The 22,833-nt window shown below is 46.0% G+C and overlaps 1 protein-coding gene across 1 annotated transcript in view; it reads left to right on the plus strand.

The window, feature by feature from the left end:
* Positions 1 to 7,487: 7,487 nt before the first annotated feature.
* The window catches only part of trabd2b (TraB domain containing 2B), a 69,793-nt gene continuing 54,447 nt past the window's right edge, over positions 7,488 to 22,833 (plus strand). Inside the window, exons 1-2 of the mRNA XM_071917612.2 lie at positions 7,488 to 7,886; positions 11,074 to 11,643. Coding sequence (XP_071773713.1) covers positions 7,770 to 7,886; positions 11,074 to 11,643 — 687 coding nt within the window. The 5' untranslated portion in view covers positions 7,488 to 7,769. The remainder of the gene's footprint in view (positions 7,887 to 11,073; positions 11,644 to 22,833) is intronic.

Genomic DNA, 22,833 nt, shown 5'->3' on the forward strand with positions numbered 1-22,833 from the left:
GCTTGTTTTCCCCAAAGCACCTTCCCACTGAGGGAATCTTTGTTCCATAAAAAGCGCAAAGTTGCCTATGGGGAAACCAACTTAAGACAACCTTTAATTATTATCTGCCTGATGCACCAAGGCAGTCTCTTCCAAGATGAGGGCGTAATGACATCATCACACACACTTGCACACATGCATGAGCACACACACTCACACACACATGCACACATAGAAACACACGCTCAAACATACAAGCATACATACATGCCTGTAGGTACACGTATACACAAGAATGCACGCATACATGCCATGCACACACACACACACACACACACACTTGCCATGACAGCACTCGCTCTCACACTACATCCTGTGGCAGTCCAAACAGCGCTCCGGACGGGACGATAAATAAATCTAGAAATGAAAGGAGAGGCCAAGTCGGTGTATTTTCTTTTCTCAGTCTCTTACAGTAGATTACAGTATAAACCTCGACACATGTTCAGGATCAGCTGAAGAAGCAGAAAATTACCTCTCTAGACCTTTCCTGGAAGGTTTGTGTATTTGTGTGCGCGAGCATATGTGTGTGTGTGTGTGCATATGTGTGTATGTGTGTGTGTGCATGAGAGAGGGAGTGTGTGTGTATTTAGTCATAAGGGCCATGCTGTTTAATTTGTTTCTGTTGTGTATGTGTGCGTTACAGTTCAGTCATAAAGGCCATGCTGTTTAATGTGTTCCTCCTGACCTTAAGTATGTGTGTGTATGTGTGTGTGTGTGTGTGTGTTTGATCATAAAGCCATGCTGTTTCATGTGTTTCTACTGTGTGTGCATGTGTGCTTGTGTGTATGTGTGTTACAATTCAGTCATAAAGGCCATGCTGTTTCATGTGTTTCTCCTGTGTGTCCGTGCACATATGTGTATGTGTGTATGTGTGTGTATGTGTGTGTGTGTGTGTGTGTATGTAGCAGTGTAGCGTGGCAGCGCAGCCTGCTTCTTGACAGGCTCCGGGCCTGTTGACAGCCCCTCTGCTCCCTGTCAAGCATGAGAACAGCTCTATGTGTGAGTGAAGAGTAGCTGTAGGAACGTCGCCCAGAGAGGAGTCTGGAGCTGTGTGTGTGTGTGTGTGTGTCTGTGTGTGTATATACTGTATGTATGTGTGTGTGTGTGTTTATGAGGGTCCACAGCCAGGCTCTGCTTATAGCGGAGACAGATCTAGAAAGCTCTTATAACTCTTTCTCCTCTTGTCTTCTTTCTAAAGACGTCGTCATTAATTGTGGACCCTTGAAAATTCTCTTTAAAGTTATAAATTGAAGCCTGCACTTTATCAATTCAGAATCATCAATCATCCCTGATCAGCCCCCACTACAGCATCACTGCGTCTCTTCACATCAATTGCTCTCCATCAGCACCTTTCCCTTTTGACTCCGTTTCTTCTCCTCGAGACATATTTCATTCTCTTCTGCCCCCCTTCCATCACTGCTTCCCTGCTTCCAATCTTCCTCTCTCCTCCCTCTCTTCGCGTCTCCTATCTAGATGAATTTACAGCCGCCGTGACGACAAATGAACTCGAGTCTTTGGGTTTGAGAGAACAGACCAGTCCACAGGGCCTCACTTTGATCTACGGTGGAAAACAAACAGACGAAAACAAAAGGAGACGTGGGGGGAGAAAGAGAGAGAGAGAAACTCAGAAAAGAGGGGATGATGGAGAGGAAACATGAAAAGTCATATTGCGTTACCACAACAACATTACATACACACTGGAAAAGGGGTTTTCACATTCTTCGGCCTCGGAAATGTCTCTCTCCCACGGCCTCACACTGTTTCTCTCCTCACCGCTGAAGTCCAGTATTAATCACTGAGATCTGAGCGCTCTTATCTGTGAAGCCTTCATGCGCGGCTCTGTTTGACAGGCCGTCGGAGTCAAAAAGTTTGCCCTCCTGTGCCTATTTCTGTGAGTGTGTTGAGATGTGAGGATCGAGTTACCGCCGAGCCTGTTTATCCCTTTGCTGGAGACCAAGCTGACCCAAAGGAACCCACTCTACAGGTCAGGCATCTGAAGACTTGTGTTTTCATACTGCCAAACACTTGTTCATGCCGCACACGTATCTGCAAAACAATCGCTGGATTACACGCGGGAGACAGTTGCCGTTTCGTTCTGGGAATTCACTGAAATGCAGGTACAGGCTGTGTGGTATTTTGGACAGCTGACTTCACAGATGTGGGTAAACAAAGCTCAGAACAGCCTATGACTAAGCCTACCCCCTCAAACACAATTACATCCAACATAAGCCACAGCAGCCGGTACACAATACCGCCACAGAGCTAGCGAGTGTGTCTGGGGGGCCGACAGAGATGTGCTAGACATACACCAAGTAAACCCTGGATGAACGCAGGATAAACACAGTTAGGGTTTCACTGCCACCAAGCTGAACTCGCCACGGCCGGCCGGGCCTACAGAGCCTCCGCTCGCTCAGACACAAGGCCAGGCTTTGAATCTCCAGGCAGCGCTGTAAACTCGCATTACAGAAGCAAGGAAGAAAGGGGGGGTGGTGGTGTATGAAAACAATGTGGCCAGACGGCGGTTAGAGCACTGCTTCCCCATCTCTGTTGATCTTTTAGGATGATATCTTTTATTGAAGCGGCCTTTGATGCCGTGAATATATATATATATATGGCATAAAAAGCCCCTTGGACAATAAGATAATCTTCAAAAGAACCTCATTAGTGCGGCTGACCGTCTTCAAAAGAAGGTCAAGTCCAAATCCTGATTCAATGTCGTCTTAAAGAAGAGCTCATCTGATCCTTGAGGCTGGAATTCATGAGCGCAGACCAGAGCCTTTAACTAAATGGTATCATAACGCATATTGTTTATACAGTATGTTCCCCCAGTGAACCCGACAGGCCTTATTTGGCATTGGCAGCCTCCCTCTAAGTCCTGCTAGGATAAGGAGATTAACAATGAATACCAATAGTATTGTTGACTGTGACCAGTGTTAGCTATACTTGTTATTTCCATAATATTATGATATCCATGGCATCTATTGTCCGATGCTGAGATTTGCAGCGGCGTCACAATGGTCATTGTAATGGCGAGTGGGGGAAAAGCATTATTCCTCCATATCTTACTCTTTTACCATTCTAATAGCCTAAAGGTAGATCTGCTTAACAGCAGGAGGAGCCTTTTCACTCTTCCCCCTCTTCTCCTCTCCCTCTCAGGGGTAAATGGGGCAGAGAGGGAGCGAATAGCAGGGGGCTCCAGATATGGATAATGCAATTACTCGCTCAGCCAATGATCAGTGGGAGAAAGCCCAATGCATCATGGGATGTGTTTGCCAGCCAGGCCTTTGATGTGAGAGCAGTGTGGGCTCCAGAAGTCCAAATATGGCTGTCAGTGAGGGGAATCAGTGTATGTATGTATGTGTGTGTGTGTGTGTGTGTGTGTGTCTGTATGCCCAAGTGCAAAAATCCAACCAACCTGAAAATCAAAACCACCAATTAAATTACTTTCAACAAATAAAAATAACTCTGATTCACGCTGCCCTTTTCCTGTCCTAACCCCAAAACGAGGACAGAACAAATTCCATAAGGTACATCGCAACTAGGAAAACAAACCTGACCGTGACCCCTATCACTCTATCTCCTTCTCCCATCTTTCCCCTCCTCGCTCTCTCTCATTCTCATCTCTGGAAGATGAAGATGGAGATAGAGATAGACAGATAGCCATCCGCTGCATGTGTTTACACGCCACAGGGGAGACTCTCTCCTCTGCAGAGAAACACACTCGCTATGCTAATACAGACCTGTTGTCACTAAACACTATCTCGGTCAGTGTGCACACGTTCCGCAAACGCTCGCTAAAAGTCTCGGACGCAAGCCAAACACGTAGCATAGAGATACAGTGGGAGTGCAGATAAGAGATTGCGGTCAATTTGTCTTAAACTCCCACTTATCTGTACCTGTCTGAGGGCAGCTGGGCTTCCACTGATAGTTCCTTTTGGATGCAGACTGACTCCCTTCTGACACACTCATTCTCCTCTTCCTATCCTCCTCCTCCTCCTCCGCCTCCGCCTCCATCTCCACCTCCTCCTATCCCTTCCTTTTAACCCCCCCCGCTCTCCCAGGACGTCCGGAAAGGGAAACCACAATAACATTTCACCAGAGACTCAGTCAATATTATTCCTCGACATCTTCAAAGCGGGACAGAGGATATTGGAGCCTGAGCAAGAGCGCAGAGAGAGAGAGGGGTGGGGAGGGAGAGAGAGAGGGAGAGAGAGAGAGACAGAGAGATAGACTTCAGTGCGTGGCCTTCCCAGTCAGTCTGACAGTCAATCAGGCTCTTCCCTCTGAAGTATGGCTGCCCGAAGCTATGAGACACTCCTCTATATCCATCATACTCACATTCTCTTTGAAGCTCTACCTCTCTTCCCTTCGGCTAAACCGTCTCTGTCTGTCCTGCTCACCTTTGTCCACAGACACAAGGAAAAAGTCCTGCACATCATCATAATTCCTCATCACGCCACTAGGGGTCCCTGTGTGCATGATAAAAAAAACCAAACATTTGCTCTTATTCCCAGCCTCAGTAGCCACTTCTCCGTAACGGTTAAGTGGATGTTTAAGGATGTTTCCTTTTCATGTGGTGTAGTAGTAGAAGTAGTAATAACAGTAGTAGCAGTAACTCTTTCATGACATACTGATACACAAATAACGATGCAGAGGCAGAGAGGCTGCGAGTTAATGCTGGGGTTTTGTGGCAGGCCTTCTGCACAACATCAGACAGACAGGCAGCCGTGGAGCCACAAGGACAAGTAGACACAGGATCCTTAGAGCTGCAGGGCCGCAGACATTAGCAAGGTCTCTTCACTCTCTCTCTTTCACTCTCTCTTCCCCCCCCTCTCTCTCTCTGTCCATATGGGGTAAGTGTACATAATGCACACATTCAAGGGAAATATGCGGTCAACGTCAATGAAAGTGGTGAAAATATCAATATTGGCAGGGCTCAGCTACAGATATAGGCGACTTTGTTTAACATTTCACAGATAGCTTCAGATTGGAATGGAAACTCACTCTCTCTCTCTCTCTCTCTCTCTCATCCCCCCTCTTCCCTTCTCCTCCCCCTCTCTCTACCCCCCTAACGCCTCCCCAGACGTGCATTCTGTAAGTGAGCGTTTCTGTGGTCTGCTAACAGAACATTAACTTTAAAGTCTTTTCTTTCGTCCCCGGCTATATGTGCGCTATGCTGTAAGTGCTGGCCCCCGTCCAGGAATCTCCTGCAGCCAGCCGCTCATAAGCCCTCTTCTAACCGGCCAAGAATGTGAAAAGCTCCTTCAAAGAGAAGCCCTCCACAAGGTGTGGTTAAGGCAGGTACCTGAGTCCGCAGGTGGCCATATTAGAGTAGATGAAACCGCTAACTGAAATCCCACACCTGTCTGGGAGCAAGAGCCACAAAGGGGAGAAAACAGAGTAGCGAGGATAAAAAGATTAGATTAGATCTACATGGTTCCATCGTGTAAGTCCTTTATACGCTGCCTTCATGCATCTAAAAACATCTGAAGCTGCATTCACATAGGCCGTTGTGCAGAGGCATAAAACAAAGAAATATTGACTTTTCTGCCTTTCAGATGCCACTAAAAGCTTGATGAATGGTGCCCAATAAAAGTCTTCGGAGTCGAAGGGTCAAAGGGCAGAAAGTGTCACAGTTTTACAACGTGGAACTGAGTTAAAAGACAAGCTGATCAAAGACGCTCAGCACAAACACCCAAGCTGTTTGTTTCATCTGAATGGAAAATACAATGAGCGCATAGGGACAGTCAGCCGCTCACAGCACTGCCCAGTAACAGAAATGAGCGAGGAGCGGTGAGAAGAGGAGTGGAGAGGAGGGGAGAACACGGCGGAGGACAAAGAGCTGCTTGTCCGAGGCCTGTCTGCCGTCGGCCTGCAGGCAGGGGCCCGGTGCCACTTGTTTGAGGGGTCTCCGTGATAAATTGCCCACTACTTGACTCTGTCACACTGTCTGCCACTTGGACAATAACTGGGGTCGTAGTGGAGTAGTGGAGCGCTGACACTGTGGCCTGCACAAAGAGGGGCCACTTTCTCTCAACATGACCATTTATTCCAGATCAGCCTGCTCCACATCATGACTAATACATCTTAAGAAGAGCGTTGGACTGAAAATAAATAAAACACTTCTCACAGTTGTCTTTACTCGGACCTATTTATTTGTGCGCATTAATCATGCATGTAGGGGTCTGGCACTCTCTGCCGCAACAAGACCCCGTATAAATGTATTGCTGCAGGATTGTCAAACAGAGAGTGACAGAGATAAATGTAATGCTGGTGAAGAGGAAGCAGATGACAACATGTGAAATTTTGCTCATTTAGATATTTTGAACGAGTCTGTTGAAAAGGACCGGCTGCCAACACTGTGCGTGCCACCTGCCTTCCTGGATCTGCTTTTTTGTTGACACTTTTTGACAGCCTATCCCTTATGAAAATCCTATCATGCTTTTTTAGAAGGATACCATACAAATATCACAGCACAGAAGTGTCACAGTTTTACAACTGAGCTAAAAGACAAGCTGACCAAAGACTGTTAGAACAAACACCCAATCTGTTTGTTTCATCTGAATAGAAAGTACAGTAATGAGCAGATAGACATGATATAAAATATCATGATATAAAATATCATGTAGCCGCTATAGGGCAACAAATGATACCATATAAAATCTTATAGTAGTACCATAAATTAAAGATTAGAAAAATACCATAAAGTAGGCTATGATAAAGTCACTATAAACTCACTTTTGAGTAGAATGTTCCTATAAGAATATTATAATAGTACCATAGGAGAGGCCACGCATCAACCATAAATGAGTATCATAGGCACACTATAACAGTTATTTTCAGCCTAATTTTCTAATTTTTCATATCAAGGACCCCTAATTAGGGCCACTGACCCCCATTAGATAAGACTTTGTCTCTCGGACCCAAATCTGAGAATATTTTTATTGTTAAATATGATTTTGTCCAGAATTCCATGACTACCTGTATAACAGTGAAACTATGATCAAAATAGTCATTCTTCTACATTCTCTCATTGTGTTAACTTATTGTAGATTAATTAATGGTGAAGTTTAACAATTCATCAGTCAATCCTATAGTGTCCAACCCAGGACACTATAGGAATAGTAATATTATAGTGACACAAGAGATAAAAACTCACTATTGAGTAGCCTATACCAAAGACACGCTATAAGTCTCTATAGGAATATTATAGTGATCTTTTAAGGATCCCACCCTCCCATAATCTTTTCGAGTCCATGTCTCACTCACGCAAACCTGTCATCCCCTTCTGAACCTGCGCTCCCCTCCTCTTAAAATAAGCAGGAGTGTGTGTGTGTTGTGTGTGTGTGAGTGTGTTGGAGTGGGGTGGGGGGTTATTCAAAGCGTCCCACCTCCTTCTCTTCCAGTCAAGACGCTCCAAACTTGTGGAGCGCACCGCGGAAACTCTCCATAGAGTAAAAAGCTCGGCTCCTGCGTCGGGACAGCACCGAGTGGAAGGAGACGAGACAGGCCAGATAAAAAGTAAAAAATCAGCCGTAACGAGCGTCGGGAATGGCGGAGGGGCGAAATGGTCCTCCAGCCGAGCGGCACATGTGAGCCCAGAGGCCACCGGTAACGTTTTATTTCAAAGTCGACGGGGATAAGGGCAGTAAGAAGAGAGAGAGAAAAGGGGAAGGGGAGAGATAAAAGTGTCTAACAGCAGACTGTCAGAAGTGTCCTCTCGCCTCGACATGATGGTCTGTCTGCCTGGACTGAGCTGGGTCCTGCTGAGCGCTCTCCTGCACCCTGTGGCACCCCGGGGCGCAGACCGACCGGACAGACCGAGGCAGTGCGACGCACCAAAGTCGGTGAGTCGTGCTGGTTGTGACCGCGGGTTTGAGGGGGCTACATGAGGGGTTCCCACACTTTCTCATGTCAGGGAACCCGAAGATAGATACACATTCGACCACGAACCTGCATTTGATACGATTTGAACCCCATCTGAGAAGATGTTGTTAGTTACAGAATTGTGATACCCAAAAGTGGGGACAGTGAAAGCTGTAATCAGAATGGTTATCCTAATGTGTTCCTTCAGGCTAACTTCTGGGGAGTGAAATAATAGTGAAATAAAACTATTCTTCATTTAGCTGGTGACCCACTGAACCCCCTTCAAGGACCCCTGGAGGTCCCACGGACCCCACTTTGGGGACAACTGTGCTATATCACACCCCGGGATGTTGTAAAGTTAGCACCATGTTCTATTATAGCGCCTTATGAATGTACTTACTGTAAATAAGGTCAAAGGTTTCGGCCGTTTTTAACCCATGATTGCTATTTATTATTGTCCTATAATCTGTTTGATGTGAAATGAGTTTAACAGATGATAAAACGAATATGCAGCTTGGAATTAAATTAGAAATGCAGTATGAATACGGTATAATTACAGTTTTTATGTGGATTATCATATAAAGCCTGGATAATTACTGAAACAATATAGAACAATATATAGGCAATCTAACAATCCAACAATAACAACAACATCAATAATAATAATAATAATAATAATAATAATAATAATAATAACAATATCATAATGATAATAATAATGATAATAATTATAATGATAATGCTACATTTTTTCCATGGATTTTTTGCTAATATCTAATTTGAGTGACTACATGCGTGTCATGGTTCCAGGTCCAGGTAATGAAGGTAAATCCTCAAGCAACACATGCATTGGCGCAGAAAAGCTTCAGGCTAACTAACTTGGTCCTGAGCTTCCATGAACGAAGAAAAGCTGTGGGCCTTGGAAATGAAAGCGGTTGCCAAGAGAAATTGGTGCCGCTCGCCAACTTCATGGCTGTTTATGTGACAAAAGCAAGTGGGGAACACCCACGGGTGACTTGACTTCATGTGCATTTATTTGGAAAAGTTTCACTGACCTTTCAGAAGTGATCATGTTTCAATGCAACATGGCCTATTAAAACACTTATCGGGCATATTGGTAAAATTATGGAGTGGCTCGAATTCATACCGTGAGGGAGCGTGCAGCAGTGCAGCAGGCGGCTCTACTCCACTTCAATTAATGTGAGTCTTCTCTAATCTGAGCCAGGCCGGGCCGGGCTGTCGCTCCCGTCTGTCTGTCTCTTAGTGTGAATTTATCATGGACGGAGGAGATGAAGGGAAACTTAATTAAAATCATGACTGCAGACATCACGTCCAGCACACGCGCAGCCTGGCTCGACTGCAGATTCCCCGCTGCAAAAAAAAAACAAAAAACAAAACTGCAAGGCCTCACAACAACAGAAAAATTACATGATCTCAGCAACAGGCGAATTAACGTTTCAAAAAATGACACATGCGGTTGCCTATAAGCATGTACGCACGTGTTATTAAGATATTGGAGGAGGTCATTAGGGAGTCGTTGGAGATCACAGGCTTTTGTTTCATTAGGCTACGGCTATGCGGATAATGGAACTGTTGTCAGAGATCATTGAAGGCTTCGTGCTCCTTCTCTTCATGTGATTTGTAATGCGTCAGTACAGTGCTCTCTGTTTTCTGTTAAAAGTAATTACCCCCATAAAAAGGAGCCCTGAGCTCTGGAGCAGAGAAGTCCATGTAGCTTTAGCAGAGGGATCTCGCCTCTCCTCTGGACTTAGACAAACTCCACCGCACTTTCCATGTTCTCTTGAATCTAAGTCTTACTTTATGGATGGGCCGACGCGCACATTTGGTCGTTAACGATTGACAAAATGCTGCATATGCAAAAATGCTCTAAGTTTGCGTGTCTCCAAAATATGATGTAGAGGGAGAACGCACTGTAATGCGATCCAAACCTTTCCCGTTAGCCCAGTGTCGGCCGGGCCCGGCCAATGTGAAAATTGAGTTAGTATGTTAGAAACAAACTCTGTTTAAACATTTCAGTATTTGCACAGGCGAAACACTCTGAAATTAAATATAGCACTCACTATTTATTTTGTCTTGGAAAAGACTGTGCCAGAAATTATGTTCGTTGCAGTTAATTATGGTGATAACAGAACTCCCAAATGCACAAGACGACTCTACTAGCTTTTGGCAGTCATTTGAAAAGCTTCATATGACAAATGCAGCATTGGCAGCATGCAGCATAATTGGGACACAGTTGAAGGAAATCTTGATTAAATTTTAGAAGTAAACATTTTCTAAGAATAACTTTATTTTACAGTAATAGGTTCCATCCCCTGTCTGCTTGATTACCCCATGTCTCAGAAGCCAGAATTTTGATATTGTTTATAAATGCTTGTTCATATTTCAACGATGCCAACATCAAAGTATTAATTTCATGGTGTCACAGCACATGCACAGCACATTTGCACAGCGATGTATGCTTGCAATGCAGCGTTTTGCTCATTTGCCATGGTTGTGATTATTTGATTTCCATCGTGCCATTGTTTTGTATAGACATAACCACAATAGACAAACACTTCCTGTAACCTAAGGCATAAAACATAAAAACAGTGCTGTACGTATGGCTGTCAGCACCAGCACTCCCTGCCTGGTTCTGTAAAAATCAATTTCACAAACAAACGTATCGTAGTGGGGTCACAACGAGGCCCAGATTTCTTTCAGCTTTTGACTTTTATGAGCTCAGTACAGTATATTTGCACTGCAGCAGCAGCCTTCGAAATCCTTCCCAGCCCAAAAGAGGCTTTGGCAACCGAGGTATGCACCTCAACAATACACGGGGGTCTGTTTACAGTCCAGAAGGCCCCTCTATAAACTCCCTGCCTGCACCACAGCAGTGTACGCTCACAGCACAGCCCAGAGCTGACTAGACTTCATACTTCCCCTGCCTTCATCTCAAAATGGTATTCCAATATTTAACTTGTTGACCTGAGCCCATGAGCCAGTAAACCACAACAGAGGAAAAATGTGTCAACTTTAGTTTTAAGGCTAGTCGGGCCGTTTCAAAATGATGGTTCTGGTATTTTGATTTCCTCTGACTCTTTATACTTTTACATTCTGCCTCATTCTCTCTTTCCCTTCCCTTCTCTCGCTCCTCTGCCTCCTCCACAGCAAAGTGACATGAACTCCTTCCTGTGGACAGTGAAGCGTGAGCCTCCTCACCCGCCTTCCTACTTATTCGGGACCATCCACGTGCCCTACACCCGGGTCTGGGACTTCATCCCTGAGAGCTCCAAGCGGGCTTTCCACAGAAGCTCCAATGTTTTCTTTGAACTGGACCTGACCGACCCTCTGACCATCTCCAAGCTGACCAGCTGCCAGCTGCTGCCGCACGGGGAGAACTTGCAGACCCTGCTGCCCCGCGACCTGTACCGCCGCCTCAAACGGCACCTGGACTACGTCAAGCACATGATGCCCTATTGGATGACGGCGGACCAGCGCGGCCGCGGCCTGTACGCCGACTACCTGTTCAACGCCATTGCAGGGAACTGGGAGAGGAAGAGGCCCGTGTGGGTGATGCTGATGGTGAACTCGCTGACGGAGTGGGACGTCAGGTCCCGCGGGACGCCGGTGCTGGACCTGTTCCTGGCTCAAGAGGCCGAGAGGATGAGGAAGACGACAGGGGCGGTGGAGAGGGTGGAGGAGCAGTGTCACCCCCTCAACGGGCTCAACTTCTCTCAGGTAGGAGAAATGAATACGTGTTTATTTTCTCCTCTTTTGCATTTTATCCACTGCAATTACACGGTTGAAATACTTGGAGAAATTGCAAAATAGATGTAAAGTCTGGGAATGGAAGGAGGACCAAGCAATGCATAGTGGGGGCATGCATAGATCCTAAAATTGGGGCACCAGTCTACATTCCAACTGCACCCCTACATGTCCTTTTGCTTGCAGAAACGTATTTCACTTTGCACTTTGAATAGAGCCCCATAATCCACACTCTATGTGGCAAATATAGAAGTAGAGAACTGCTCAGCCTGTGTGTGTGTGTGTGTGTGTGTGTGTGTGTGTGTCTACAGATTGAGGGTGATGCATCCCTTGAAAGGAAAGGAACAGTTGGGAATGTGGGAGAAGACAATGTATAGGGGAAACAAAAATTTGATTAAATCCTGTCCGCTGGAGACAGCTTTACGGTTATGGATGTTCGTCGACCTCACTAAACAAACAGACACAACAGCTGAATCGGCAGAGAGGGTGTCAGGCTGAGCGATGTACATGCAGAATAGATTAGAGAAGGTGAGAAGTATGGAGAGCTCTCTCTTTCATTAAAGCAGACTGTCTGTCTGGGTCCCGGCGGTATTGCCAGTGTCGCACTGTAATCGGAGACTGAAAGATGAACGAAATAACCTAATTACTTGATGAGCGAAACATGGGGAGTATGTCCGTCTTTTATTTCTCCTGTGATGGTAAATAGATGAGGGGAACATATAGGTCTATTTAAAGAATGGACTTGGATTAGTCAATTGGAGGTCACCAAACTGGAGGCTGGAGTCTATTTTCCAAACTCTGGGAGGTCTAGAAAAGTCCGTGATGAGCCTTGACAGGACGGGGAGGATGCGCTCCTCTAATTTATGCTCCAATATTATCTTTGCTCCATATTAAGAACAAAGAACATCTGAATATGTGTGTGTGTGTGTTCATACAATACACACAGAGACAACCAAACACATGTGCTTTGCATGCACGCCACACACGAAGGTACATAAGCAGCACGCATTGCAAAGCCCCATGCACGCACATCGGCGGTGTGGGGCAACAGAATCTGTGAGGGCCTGAGCCTCCATGTGACAGGTCCAAGGGGCTAATTTGAGAGGCAGTGGGCTCACACAGCCTCTCCTTTTTCATCAGCACCTCCTAACTACGCTGTCAAAGCCGCAATGAATGCCCTGCACATGCCTGGGAGCTTTACTACCACTAGAAATAAGCTCAGCTCGACTCACTGTGCTTCTCAGTAGCGAAGAGGACAAGTGCTAATGCCATTATGAGTGTTTTGCAATTTGTGTAGCCTATTATGTGCATTAGACAAGTGTTTTTCTTGTGATGTTAAAGGAATTCATGTCCTCTGTCTTTTTCAGCTTTAAACTGTTCTCAGTGTAACTGCCCTTAAGTTGATGTGTATTTAGTGTGGCAGGCACAGCAGTTGCCCCTAATAACAACACTGTTTTAAATTACATTGTAACAGGGTTGAGTTGCGGTACAGTATCCAACTGTTGGAAACAATGTTTCTGTTTCCTGAGAATTTTCATTCGACTCCAATATGTATTGAGGGAGTGTCCTCTATTGTTCCTCAGAGAAAAGCAAAGGGAGAATGCTTTGAATTTACAAGGGATGATAAAGTCAATATTTTTATGAGACAGGTGTTCGTTGAAATTCAGATAACCTTTTTATTGCCATGGAAATTCATTCAAAATTGGATGATGAATAACTTAAATTTCACCCCAGCAGAGCACAAAGTACTGTTGGACTTCTGAGCTTTGCAACCCCCTCAATTCCAGATATGTACGAGAGCAATTCAGAGCTGAAATGAAACTGACATGGAAACCATTATTCTCAATTATAATAATTTGCGATATAATCTGAACACTATGGTTGATTGGATCCCTCTACGCTTGATTGGAACAGCGATGAGGTCAGGAGGATGGATAGACGAAAAGTCAAAGAAAAAATGCATGGGTGGGGGTCAGCAAAAAGAAAAGTGAGACCCAGAGAGAGAAAGACAGAGAGGGTAGAGATAGAAACTGACTGGATAGAAAAAGTATAGGGGGAGTAAAATACAGGGAGACTGATGTGCATCGTGTCAGTGCTAACTCTAATCTGAAACATGAGCAATGCTTCAAGAGAGATCTAAGTTGGGAAAGGTTCCAAACCCTGCCGGCCCACATATTATTTGTTCCCAATAAAAGTAGCTGCTTACAATATCCTGTAACTTTGCCGCTCTGGCGTCGCCGAGGGCCTCTCAGGAACATGAACGGCGGTGATTCATCATCCGCCGTAGGTTTTTCACCGGCACCTGGTCCCAGCGGTGCCAGCGCAGTGGGGCTGCGTAGAGGCGGGCGCTCTCGAGGCGTGGGTTTGTCCAGCTTCACCCCGGCTCAGCTCCCTGGAGTGTGGGACGGCCGGCGTCACTGGGTCAGCCATCGCTTGGGGGCCGGTGACCTCAGAGGAAGTAGTTTTTGGACGAGTAGAGGTACTGTAGATAAATTGTCGCCTCTGGGTAAGGAGGCGGCGGAGGAGGTATATTAGTTGCAGGTTGTAGTGGTGATGTAGGTGGTGGTGTATGTAGAGAGAGAGAGAGAGAGAGAGAGAGAGAGAGAGATGCTAGGTGTGCCAGGCCTCGCAAACTTGGCAATGAGCCTGACAGACAGACTCTCTTTAGACCATTAGGTGTGGAGCTCTTTGTGCGAAGGGGTTTAGAGGCTGTGGAAACAAAGGCAGGCCGTGGTGCATGGTTCTTCTCCAGCTCCATGGAGGCCGATGTAGGTCGACAGCTGGGCGGGCCAGCCAGTACCAAAAGGCTTTCCTACGGCACGCTATGAGCACCGAGGGGGAACGGCTGGAGGAAGCCGGGCCGGCTAGAAGGGTGCAAGCTGCGCAACCAATAACTCCTACCATACTTCCTCTCCCCAAAGCCATTGTTCATTTTTTCAAGTTTCCTCCCATCTAAACTCAGTGCAGATCCTTGAATTCATCTGCACAGTCATGGCTGCATAGTGTACACATTATCATTCATCTCCCTTAAGATGCCTACACATCATGAGTTTCCCAGCGGTATCACAGCAGTAAGGTGATCTATGTTCCACTGAGATATATTATCGGAGTTAAGATGTGGAACAATGATGGTTTTAGTGCAGCGCTGCTTTTGGGGGAACTGGAGGGCGGCTCCAGCCTGTGGGCCTCTCTCACTCCCAGCATATAAACACCCATATTTATTTTCCCTGGGTCGCGTTGCAGCCGAGGCCGCTGGCCCATGTCGGGGAGAAATGACATCATATCTGTGGCGCCTGTCTCCTGGGCAGGGGTCGAGGGTCACGGTGGGAGGTGGCGGCGGAGTCGCGGAGCAGCAGAGCGGTAAGGAGACTGGCAGTCTGCTGGGGTCAGCCTGGGCACTGCTGAGCCGGCAGGCAGGCAGCGGCCAATCAGATAGAGCAGAGGGGAGCTTGTCCAACTCCTGACCAGGCAGAGTTTCTACCGACAAGGGCTATTTTCACTATGCTGTGACCTGTGGAGAGAGGGAGAGAGACAGAGAGAGGTAGAGAGGGAGAGCGAGAGAGAGGGAGAGGGAGAGAGAGAGAGAGAGAGAGATGGCTGTCTCTAGACCCCAGTATTGTCACCTCAGGGCCACAGAGGGGACTGGGTGAAGGAAAAGAGGGACAGGGATCTGGTTTCTGCTCAGCAGGAGACTGCATGGCCTCCTCCTCCTCCTGGCGAGGAGGTGCCCGGTTTAGAGCTCCAGCACGGTGGCTCAGTGACAGTCTGACATGTCTATTTCAATCAGTCCGACTCCTGTCCCAGCCCTCCGCTGGTGAAGATGTTAGGCTGAGGCTTTCTGTTGTGCTGACACGGCATACGAGCCTCACACATGCTGTGGGCAGAGCGGGGAACTTTCAGGCGAAGGGCTGGATGATGTGGCGAAAATATCATATGTATGAAAATACGTTATGAAAAGTACATGACTCTGGGATACTAACCACTGAGTTTACACGCTGTGGTCTGAATGTGCAACTTTCATCTTTCGGGGGCCAGGGGCATTGCCTTTCTCTCTGTATAGACCCATAGTTTGTGTTTCCGTATTGGGCTGGGAAATATAGGCATAATATTATATCACAATATTCATCTAATTTTGTACAGTATAACTTTATGTGATGGTTTGGTTTATACAATTAACATTATGCTTTATAAAGTACATGGCTCTAGGATATCAACCAATGATTTAAAACAGATTTCAAAACAAAATATCCTTGCCATGGTTTACAGTAAAATACAGTATATAGCCAGGAGCTCTGCCTTTCTCTGTACAGATCCAGAGTTTTGTGGCTTTGCATGAGTGTCATTTGATGAGCATTTGTGGTATGTAGTGAATATGATATTGTGAGACCGGGGTAGTGAATATCTCCATGGGTTGGGCAAGGGTTGCTGAGAGCCGCAGCGGAGATGGATTCAAAATATGACTCTCTCATGCGTCGTATCATATCATATCATATCATGACAGAACACTTCACGTTGTGTTCCTTGGACTGTGTTCACCTAAACAAGACATTTTTAAAGGGGGGAATTAAGTAACATCCGACCTTACCCCTAGTCAAATATTTACATTCCACGGTGGGTGTGTAAGATTGGGTTCGCAGCGATGTGTTGGCCACAGAGTGATGGAAAAAGCAGTTATGTCTCCATTCTGCTCTTCTCTCCTCTGACCTCCTGGCTCCTCTTGGATCTATGTTCCCTCTCTTTCTCCCTCTATCTTTCTCTCTGACATGTCCTGAGGCTCTGGTTGTCCCATTGCTAACCCATTGCTCATCTGCACACACACACACACACACTGTATACACACACACACAAAGAGACCCAGAATGGAAAAAGAGGTGGAAACAGAGGAGGAGAAGGGGAGGAGGAGATTACCTTTAAAGTGTGCTGGCGACGTGCATCCCCTCTTTAAGCGTGACATCAGAGGGTGTTTCACATCTAAGCTATAATTACCTGTGCAAATATGTGGAAAACTGCGCGGCAACACGTATCGGGCCGATCATCTGGCCCTGTCGGCAGGCAGACGGCAGTCCCACTGTTGCACTAATGACTTAATAGGCCCCCTTAATGACCAAATAGCCCGCTGCCATCCAGAAGCACTTAGACAATTATGTGCTGGCCAGAACACTGCAGGCTGACGGTGAGACGGAGGGAGGCGGAGAGGCCGGATGCGGACGCTGAGAGAGCGAGGACACTGTAGACTTTACAACTACGATGTTTTATACTCTTATTTTGTTCCAGCACCTGATACCTAATAGGAAAAATCCACTTTAAAACACTTAAACACTGTAAAAAAAAATAGCAGATGTGGCGTCATATTGAGATATTCCAGCGCAACTACAATGGAGTTTGATAGGAGAAAAAATTTAAACTATCTAAACATCAACGGTAATGGTTATGGTTAGGGTTAGTTAGGGTTTTGGTGTCAGTCGCTCACAATCAAAGAGCGAGGGCTTCTTTCTAGACTCACCATTTTGCACCGACGTTCAACAATCATACAGGGAGAAATGTATCGTAGAAAAGGCAGAGATACCAATTTCTCCACCGACAGTAGCCCCATTTCGCGTTTTGAGTAGCTATGGAAGCGCTGCTTTTATTGCTATTGCTATCGCTCTCTCCACCTACATGTAGTTGAATGCAACAAGTTCATGTCGGTTCTCTGGGGGTTGCCGAAAGTCATTCTGGGAAATGTAAGAAATCACTAACTGAAGTAGACGTAGATGAAGCAGGTTGAATGAAACTCACAAAATAACTCCTGGAATGCATTAAACACACTGTAAGAGTATCTGAGGATGTATTTTTCCTTTATTCTGTATACCTTGTGCTTTTCCTAAATATTCCATTACCTGACAATGAACTCAGGCTGGATAATATACTTCAATCTATCCATGAAGCTTCTGTGTAATCTCAGTGTTCCTCTATAGGCTCGCTGCTTTGTCTCAATCGTGGACCCATGGACCGTAGAAAGGTCATGTCCCTCCTCGCTCCTCTGAGTACCTGGGAGGACCGTTAATGACTCCACCACATTGTCACTGAGCACAGCAGGTTGGAGCGCTCTTCCATACTTCAGCGTTCAATGTGCCAAACCCATCCCTCTGTCCCTCGCCCACATTCCTCCTTTGGTGGATGGAATGAGCGTTAACTTTCTACCTAAATTGTACCGGCCTCACGTCACACTGTGGATCGTCCCTGAGTCCATCTTCACTCGGCTCTCCGTCTTCCCCTCAAACGTGGACCAGCTTAAGCACACACACACATGGGTGCACACACACACACACACACACACACACACACACTGTAGCCTGTTTCTATATAATTATTTTGTCATCGCAACAGTGGAAACTCTAGTAAAGTGAATGGGCGTTGAGGTTTTTTTTCCTAGAGGCAGGTAGTTTTAAGGACACACACACACACACACACACACACACACACAGGTGGCAGCGTGTTGCTTTGTAGTACTCAGATTACTTATTTGTAGTAACTTAGTAAATTTATCAATTAATGTAAACAGATCCACAAAACACTTGGCAGCACAAGCCATATATTGCTATGGTGTGTGTTTGAAGTGGGTAACACAAAAATACTTTAATTAAAGAGTAACTCTGTAATATAGTTAAGTAAATAATGGAGTAAAGTAACAATTACCTTTAAAAGTAACTTTTTGCTAAATCGCATACACACACACACACACACACACACACACACATTGTGGTATCTGCATATTTATTTACCAAACAACAGAAACTATAATAAAGTGACTGAAGGCGGAGGTTGTTTTCTGTGGGCAGGTAGTTTCCAGGAAGGTGAGGTTAACTTCAGGTTGTCCGGGCGGCGGGCCGGAGGCTGATTGATCACAGACAGGAATGCGACCGACTGATTTCCTCAGAAACCCACTCGCCCCCTCAGGAATGCTGTTGTCTGCTGGGATGCCGTTGTTTTTTAACCTTTGTTTAACCAGGTTAGCCTTGCTGAGATCAAGGATGTCTGTGCCAATGGATAATCTGAGATGTGATGTGTGCACTGTCAAAACATTGATGGTGCATAACTATTCAGATATGTTTAAAGCTGCAATCCAGAATTATGTAATTTGATCAAATTTTTATGATCTATTCACACCTGTGCTTGAAGAGTTTGACTTTGAGATGGGATGTAAATGCAATGCAACCTTTTACAGTCTGGAAATACATGAAAAGCACATGTTTAACTGTCACATACTGTTAGTCAAAAACGCTAGGGATTGGGCCTTTAATGTGTTTATCTAATGAAGTGACTCTTTAAAACTTCTACGGCCTTGCGGGGTGAAAGAGTATGTGAGCCTGGAGTTGTTCTTCCTCAGGAGTGCAGTAGCAAGGCTTTTACCCATAAATACACATGGAGATGTGGGGCTAAGTGGGAAAAACTAGCGGGGTGCGCTATGGCTCCCTGCTCACCGATTCCCACCCACACTATGTATTTTTTTAGCCTGATATTCAGTCTGAATGGCCATTTCGTTCCCACTCCATCATTCAGCCTAAGATTGCCTCCTTGTTAGCCGTTTTCTGTGTGTGGGAGATGATTTTCCCCAAACCAATCACTAGTGACTGACGTATCCGGCCGCTCTGACGTTATTTCCAGTGACACTGATGCTGGGCGTATTTATTGTCTGTATTTACTGTCTTTGCAAAGATAATATGTTGGTTAAGAGGATGATTTCAACAAATCTATTCTGCCGAAACGGCAATGAAAAACCGCTGCAATAAACGGTTCAAACTTTAGTCCCGCCGGCAAAAGCACCGATTGGTTCGATTGTTTCTCCAAGTGAGAACAAGCTGTTGACAAGAGCAACACCAGAATCTCTGAATCGCTCAACAAAAAAATCTGAAAAGTGGGCGGGATGCGATTCAGGAGTCTGGAGCCAGGTTATATTTTATCTAAACATCCATTTGTATTCTTTTTTCCTGTACCTGTTGCGATGTTAGAGATGTCAACTTTTACGTAGAAATAATAACTTTTAAACAGATATAAAGTGAAACTTGTGCCATCGCTGGAGAGATAGCTGTGCCCCGCAAAGATCCAGATGGCCCGGGTGTATCTATAGCGCCCAGCGGGGGAACACGGAAAAAGATTGCCAGTGTGCCATGGCATGTAGCTTTCCATGTTGGAGGCTCGGTGGTCTGAGATGAGCTCAGTGGACCGGCCTGCTGTGACATCAGCCTCACATATTACCAGACCTCTCACACACCGCTTGCCAGCAGTCATAAATAGGTGCCAGGAGAGAACAACTCGGTGTGTGTGTACGTACGTGTGTGTGTGTGTGTGTGTGTGTGACTCATAGCCAGGCTTGTCAGGGATTATGGTAGCATTAGTGGAGCCCTCTCATTGAACCCTGTTTTAATGCGACCCATGCGTCTTCTCTGCCCCCTCTGCCCTGTCCCTGTTATACACAGCCCAGTGGAGCACTTCAACTCTACTTAAACCCCCCACTGCACCTCTCACCTTTCTTTACCCCCTTCCCAAACCCACACTCACCCTCATTTGCACTCCCATACCATTCACTTCTATTATCCTGCCTAATCAGATAGGCCTAATGCTGTTCTTTTTTAACCTTTATTTATCCAGCAAACGTTTCCTGAACATGCATGTCTTTTTTTACCGTGCTTCACGTTCACACATTCACACTCAGAGCTATCAAGTACTCAAGTACACAAAAACACTTTCATCCCACTACTGGCTTTATATACAAAGTGATTTATTGGATCAAAGTTCGTTTTTTCTCTATAAAACCTACTGTTTGCCACTGAGCTCCACTGTAGGTGAAGGGAGTTCAGTTCCAATTTAACTGGAAGCTGGGAGAGCACAACTTCATTTTCACTCCCATACCATTCACTTCTATTATCCTGCCTAATCAGATAGGCCTAATGCCCTTTCATAGTTCTTTTCTAGTTTATTTTTTTTATTTTTTTTAACCTTTATTTATCCAGCACAATTGCATGTCTCTTTTCAGGAATATCATGCTTTGCATTCACACATTCACACTCCGAGCTATCAAGTACAAAACCGCTTTCATCCCACTATAGCGGCTTTATATACAAAGTGATTTATTGGGTCAAAGTTCATTTTTTCACTATAAAACCACTGAGCAGCGCCAATGGAGGAGAAGGAAGTTGAGTTCAGTTAGTGCAAATTTTACTGGAAGCTGGAAACAAAATGGGAGAGCACAATTTAGAAGTGGAAGCTCTGCGTTACCCTCCTCACACTGTAACAGTAATATGCAGGGCCAGTTTTTAATAAGCCATGATCTAATGTAGAACTGTATTGTACTGGAATATACTTTTCTCCCACTATCACTGCTCCTCTTGGTTCCCTTTCCCTTGCCTGTGACAGAATGAGCATTCACCACTGCTATGCTGGGTTTCCCAACATCTTAAAGGCTTTTCCCACTAACCTCATCGGCTCATTCAGATTTCTAAAACCTCTCTGAAAACAGTCTAGCTCAAAAACTGGTGTATACGTATCTCCACCGGTCACGATCCCAGTCAAATTGACGTTCAGGTGTGCAGCAGGTGAGCCAGAGTCACTGATGAACAGCTTTCATTTATTAAGAATCCGTTGTTACTCCTGCTTTGACTTGTAAACCGCTGATTTGCCTGTTTGGCTTGATCATAAAAATTTGTTTGTGAGTTTCCTGGAGGGAAACGTCAAACATTAAGTTCATCTTTGCTCCATTGACTTGCAAAGGAATAAAGAGGAACTTAGAAACCAAATTCTGATGGCTGCTTTGCTGTTCACGACCGGGCCCCGATGCCGGTCCCCAACTCCCCGACCGATGTGAAAACCGCCAGTTGGAGCTCTTGAAACACGGCTCCACTCGTAAACTTTATTAGGGAGCACATAAATCCTCTCATTCCTCCTGTCTCCCCCTGCGCAAACGGGTAGAGCGACGCCCGTCCCAACCTCCCCATCTCACTGTACCTTTCAGTTCCCGGTCCCACGGCCCATTCCAGAGGCAGGAGAGTGGCCAGTGACGGAGGCAGGCAGACAGACAGGACCAGCAGGGAGACAGGCAGGCAAGGAGCTTGGCAGGGAGGGGGACAGAAAGACAGGCAGAGAAACAGAGGACAGGCCAAGTAGATAGGCAGGGAAGTACTGCAGTTTGGTAGCGAGGGAGAGAGCTAGACAGACAGGGAGGCGGGAAGCGAGATAGAAAGACATGGAGGCAGAGAGACAGGTAGGTAAGGAGTTTAACAAGGAGGGGAGTTGGATAGATAGACAGACAGGCAGGCAGGGAAAAGAGGCAGGCAGGCAGAGTAGCAGGCAGGAAGGGAGGTGGAGAACCAGAGAGACAGACAGGCAGTCGGGGAACCAAGAAAAGCAGGCAGGTAGAGAGACGGCGAGGCGGGGAAGCAGGAGACAGGCTCCAGTGCCGTTAACAAGGCCTCAGACGCAGATGCTCTGGTACCGACACACACAGCTTTGCAGGGATAGATTACCACAGAGAGGAGTGAACGCACAAACCCAGAGCTGCACAGTTCAAACAGTCAAACCAATTTGAAAAATATTACTACTCAGCCCAAACCTTTACACTCCGATTACAGGCCTGTTCTCAGTCAAACTCCGCTGTACTCTAGTCTAGTAACAACTAGAAGTATTTTCTTTCAAACGCTTACAGCACATGACAAAAGCTCTACCTCTTGTGCGTATGTCAGTCTGTTTGTCTGCATGCCCGCAAGTGCAAAAATCAAGCCGTGGATGCACATTATTGCGATGCATTTACATGACAAACACTCTATCCCCTGTGTGTGTGTGTGTGTGTATCTCTGTGTTCAGCTGCTTTTCAAATACCATGCCAGATCAGCGGATTAACACAGCAGAGTGTCGGGCCAGCGTTTGGAAAGCGATCCCAAAACAGCAGCTGATCTCCTGGATGGGCAGCGGGCTTAATGCTGCTGCAGCCCTCAGCAAAGTCCTTCACTTTGATTAACAACAGCCAACCCGTTTTTCTGTTAACCTCTGGCCGATAAATGCGTTTTACCCCGGCGTGCCCTCGACGGCTTGGGGGATTTCAGGCATTTGCAGCATTCAGGCCTCTATTTCACCTTTCAAATTCGAGTTCCCAGAACTTTCTCTTGAGCCGGATTGTCTGAGGGAGCC

Source organism: Centroberyx gerrardi, chromosome 9 (assembly GCF_048128805.1).
Source record: "Centroberyx gerrardi isolate f3 chromosome 9, fCenGer3.hap1.cur.20231027, whole genome shotgun sequence".
In the NCBI taxonomy this organism is placed as follows: Eukaryota; Metazoa; Chordata; class Actinopteri; order Beryciformes; family Berycidae; genus Centroberyx; species Centroberyx gerrardi.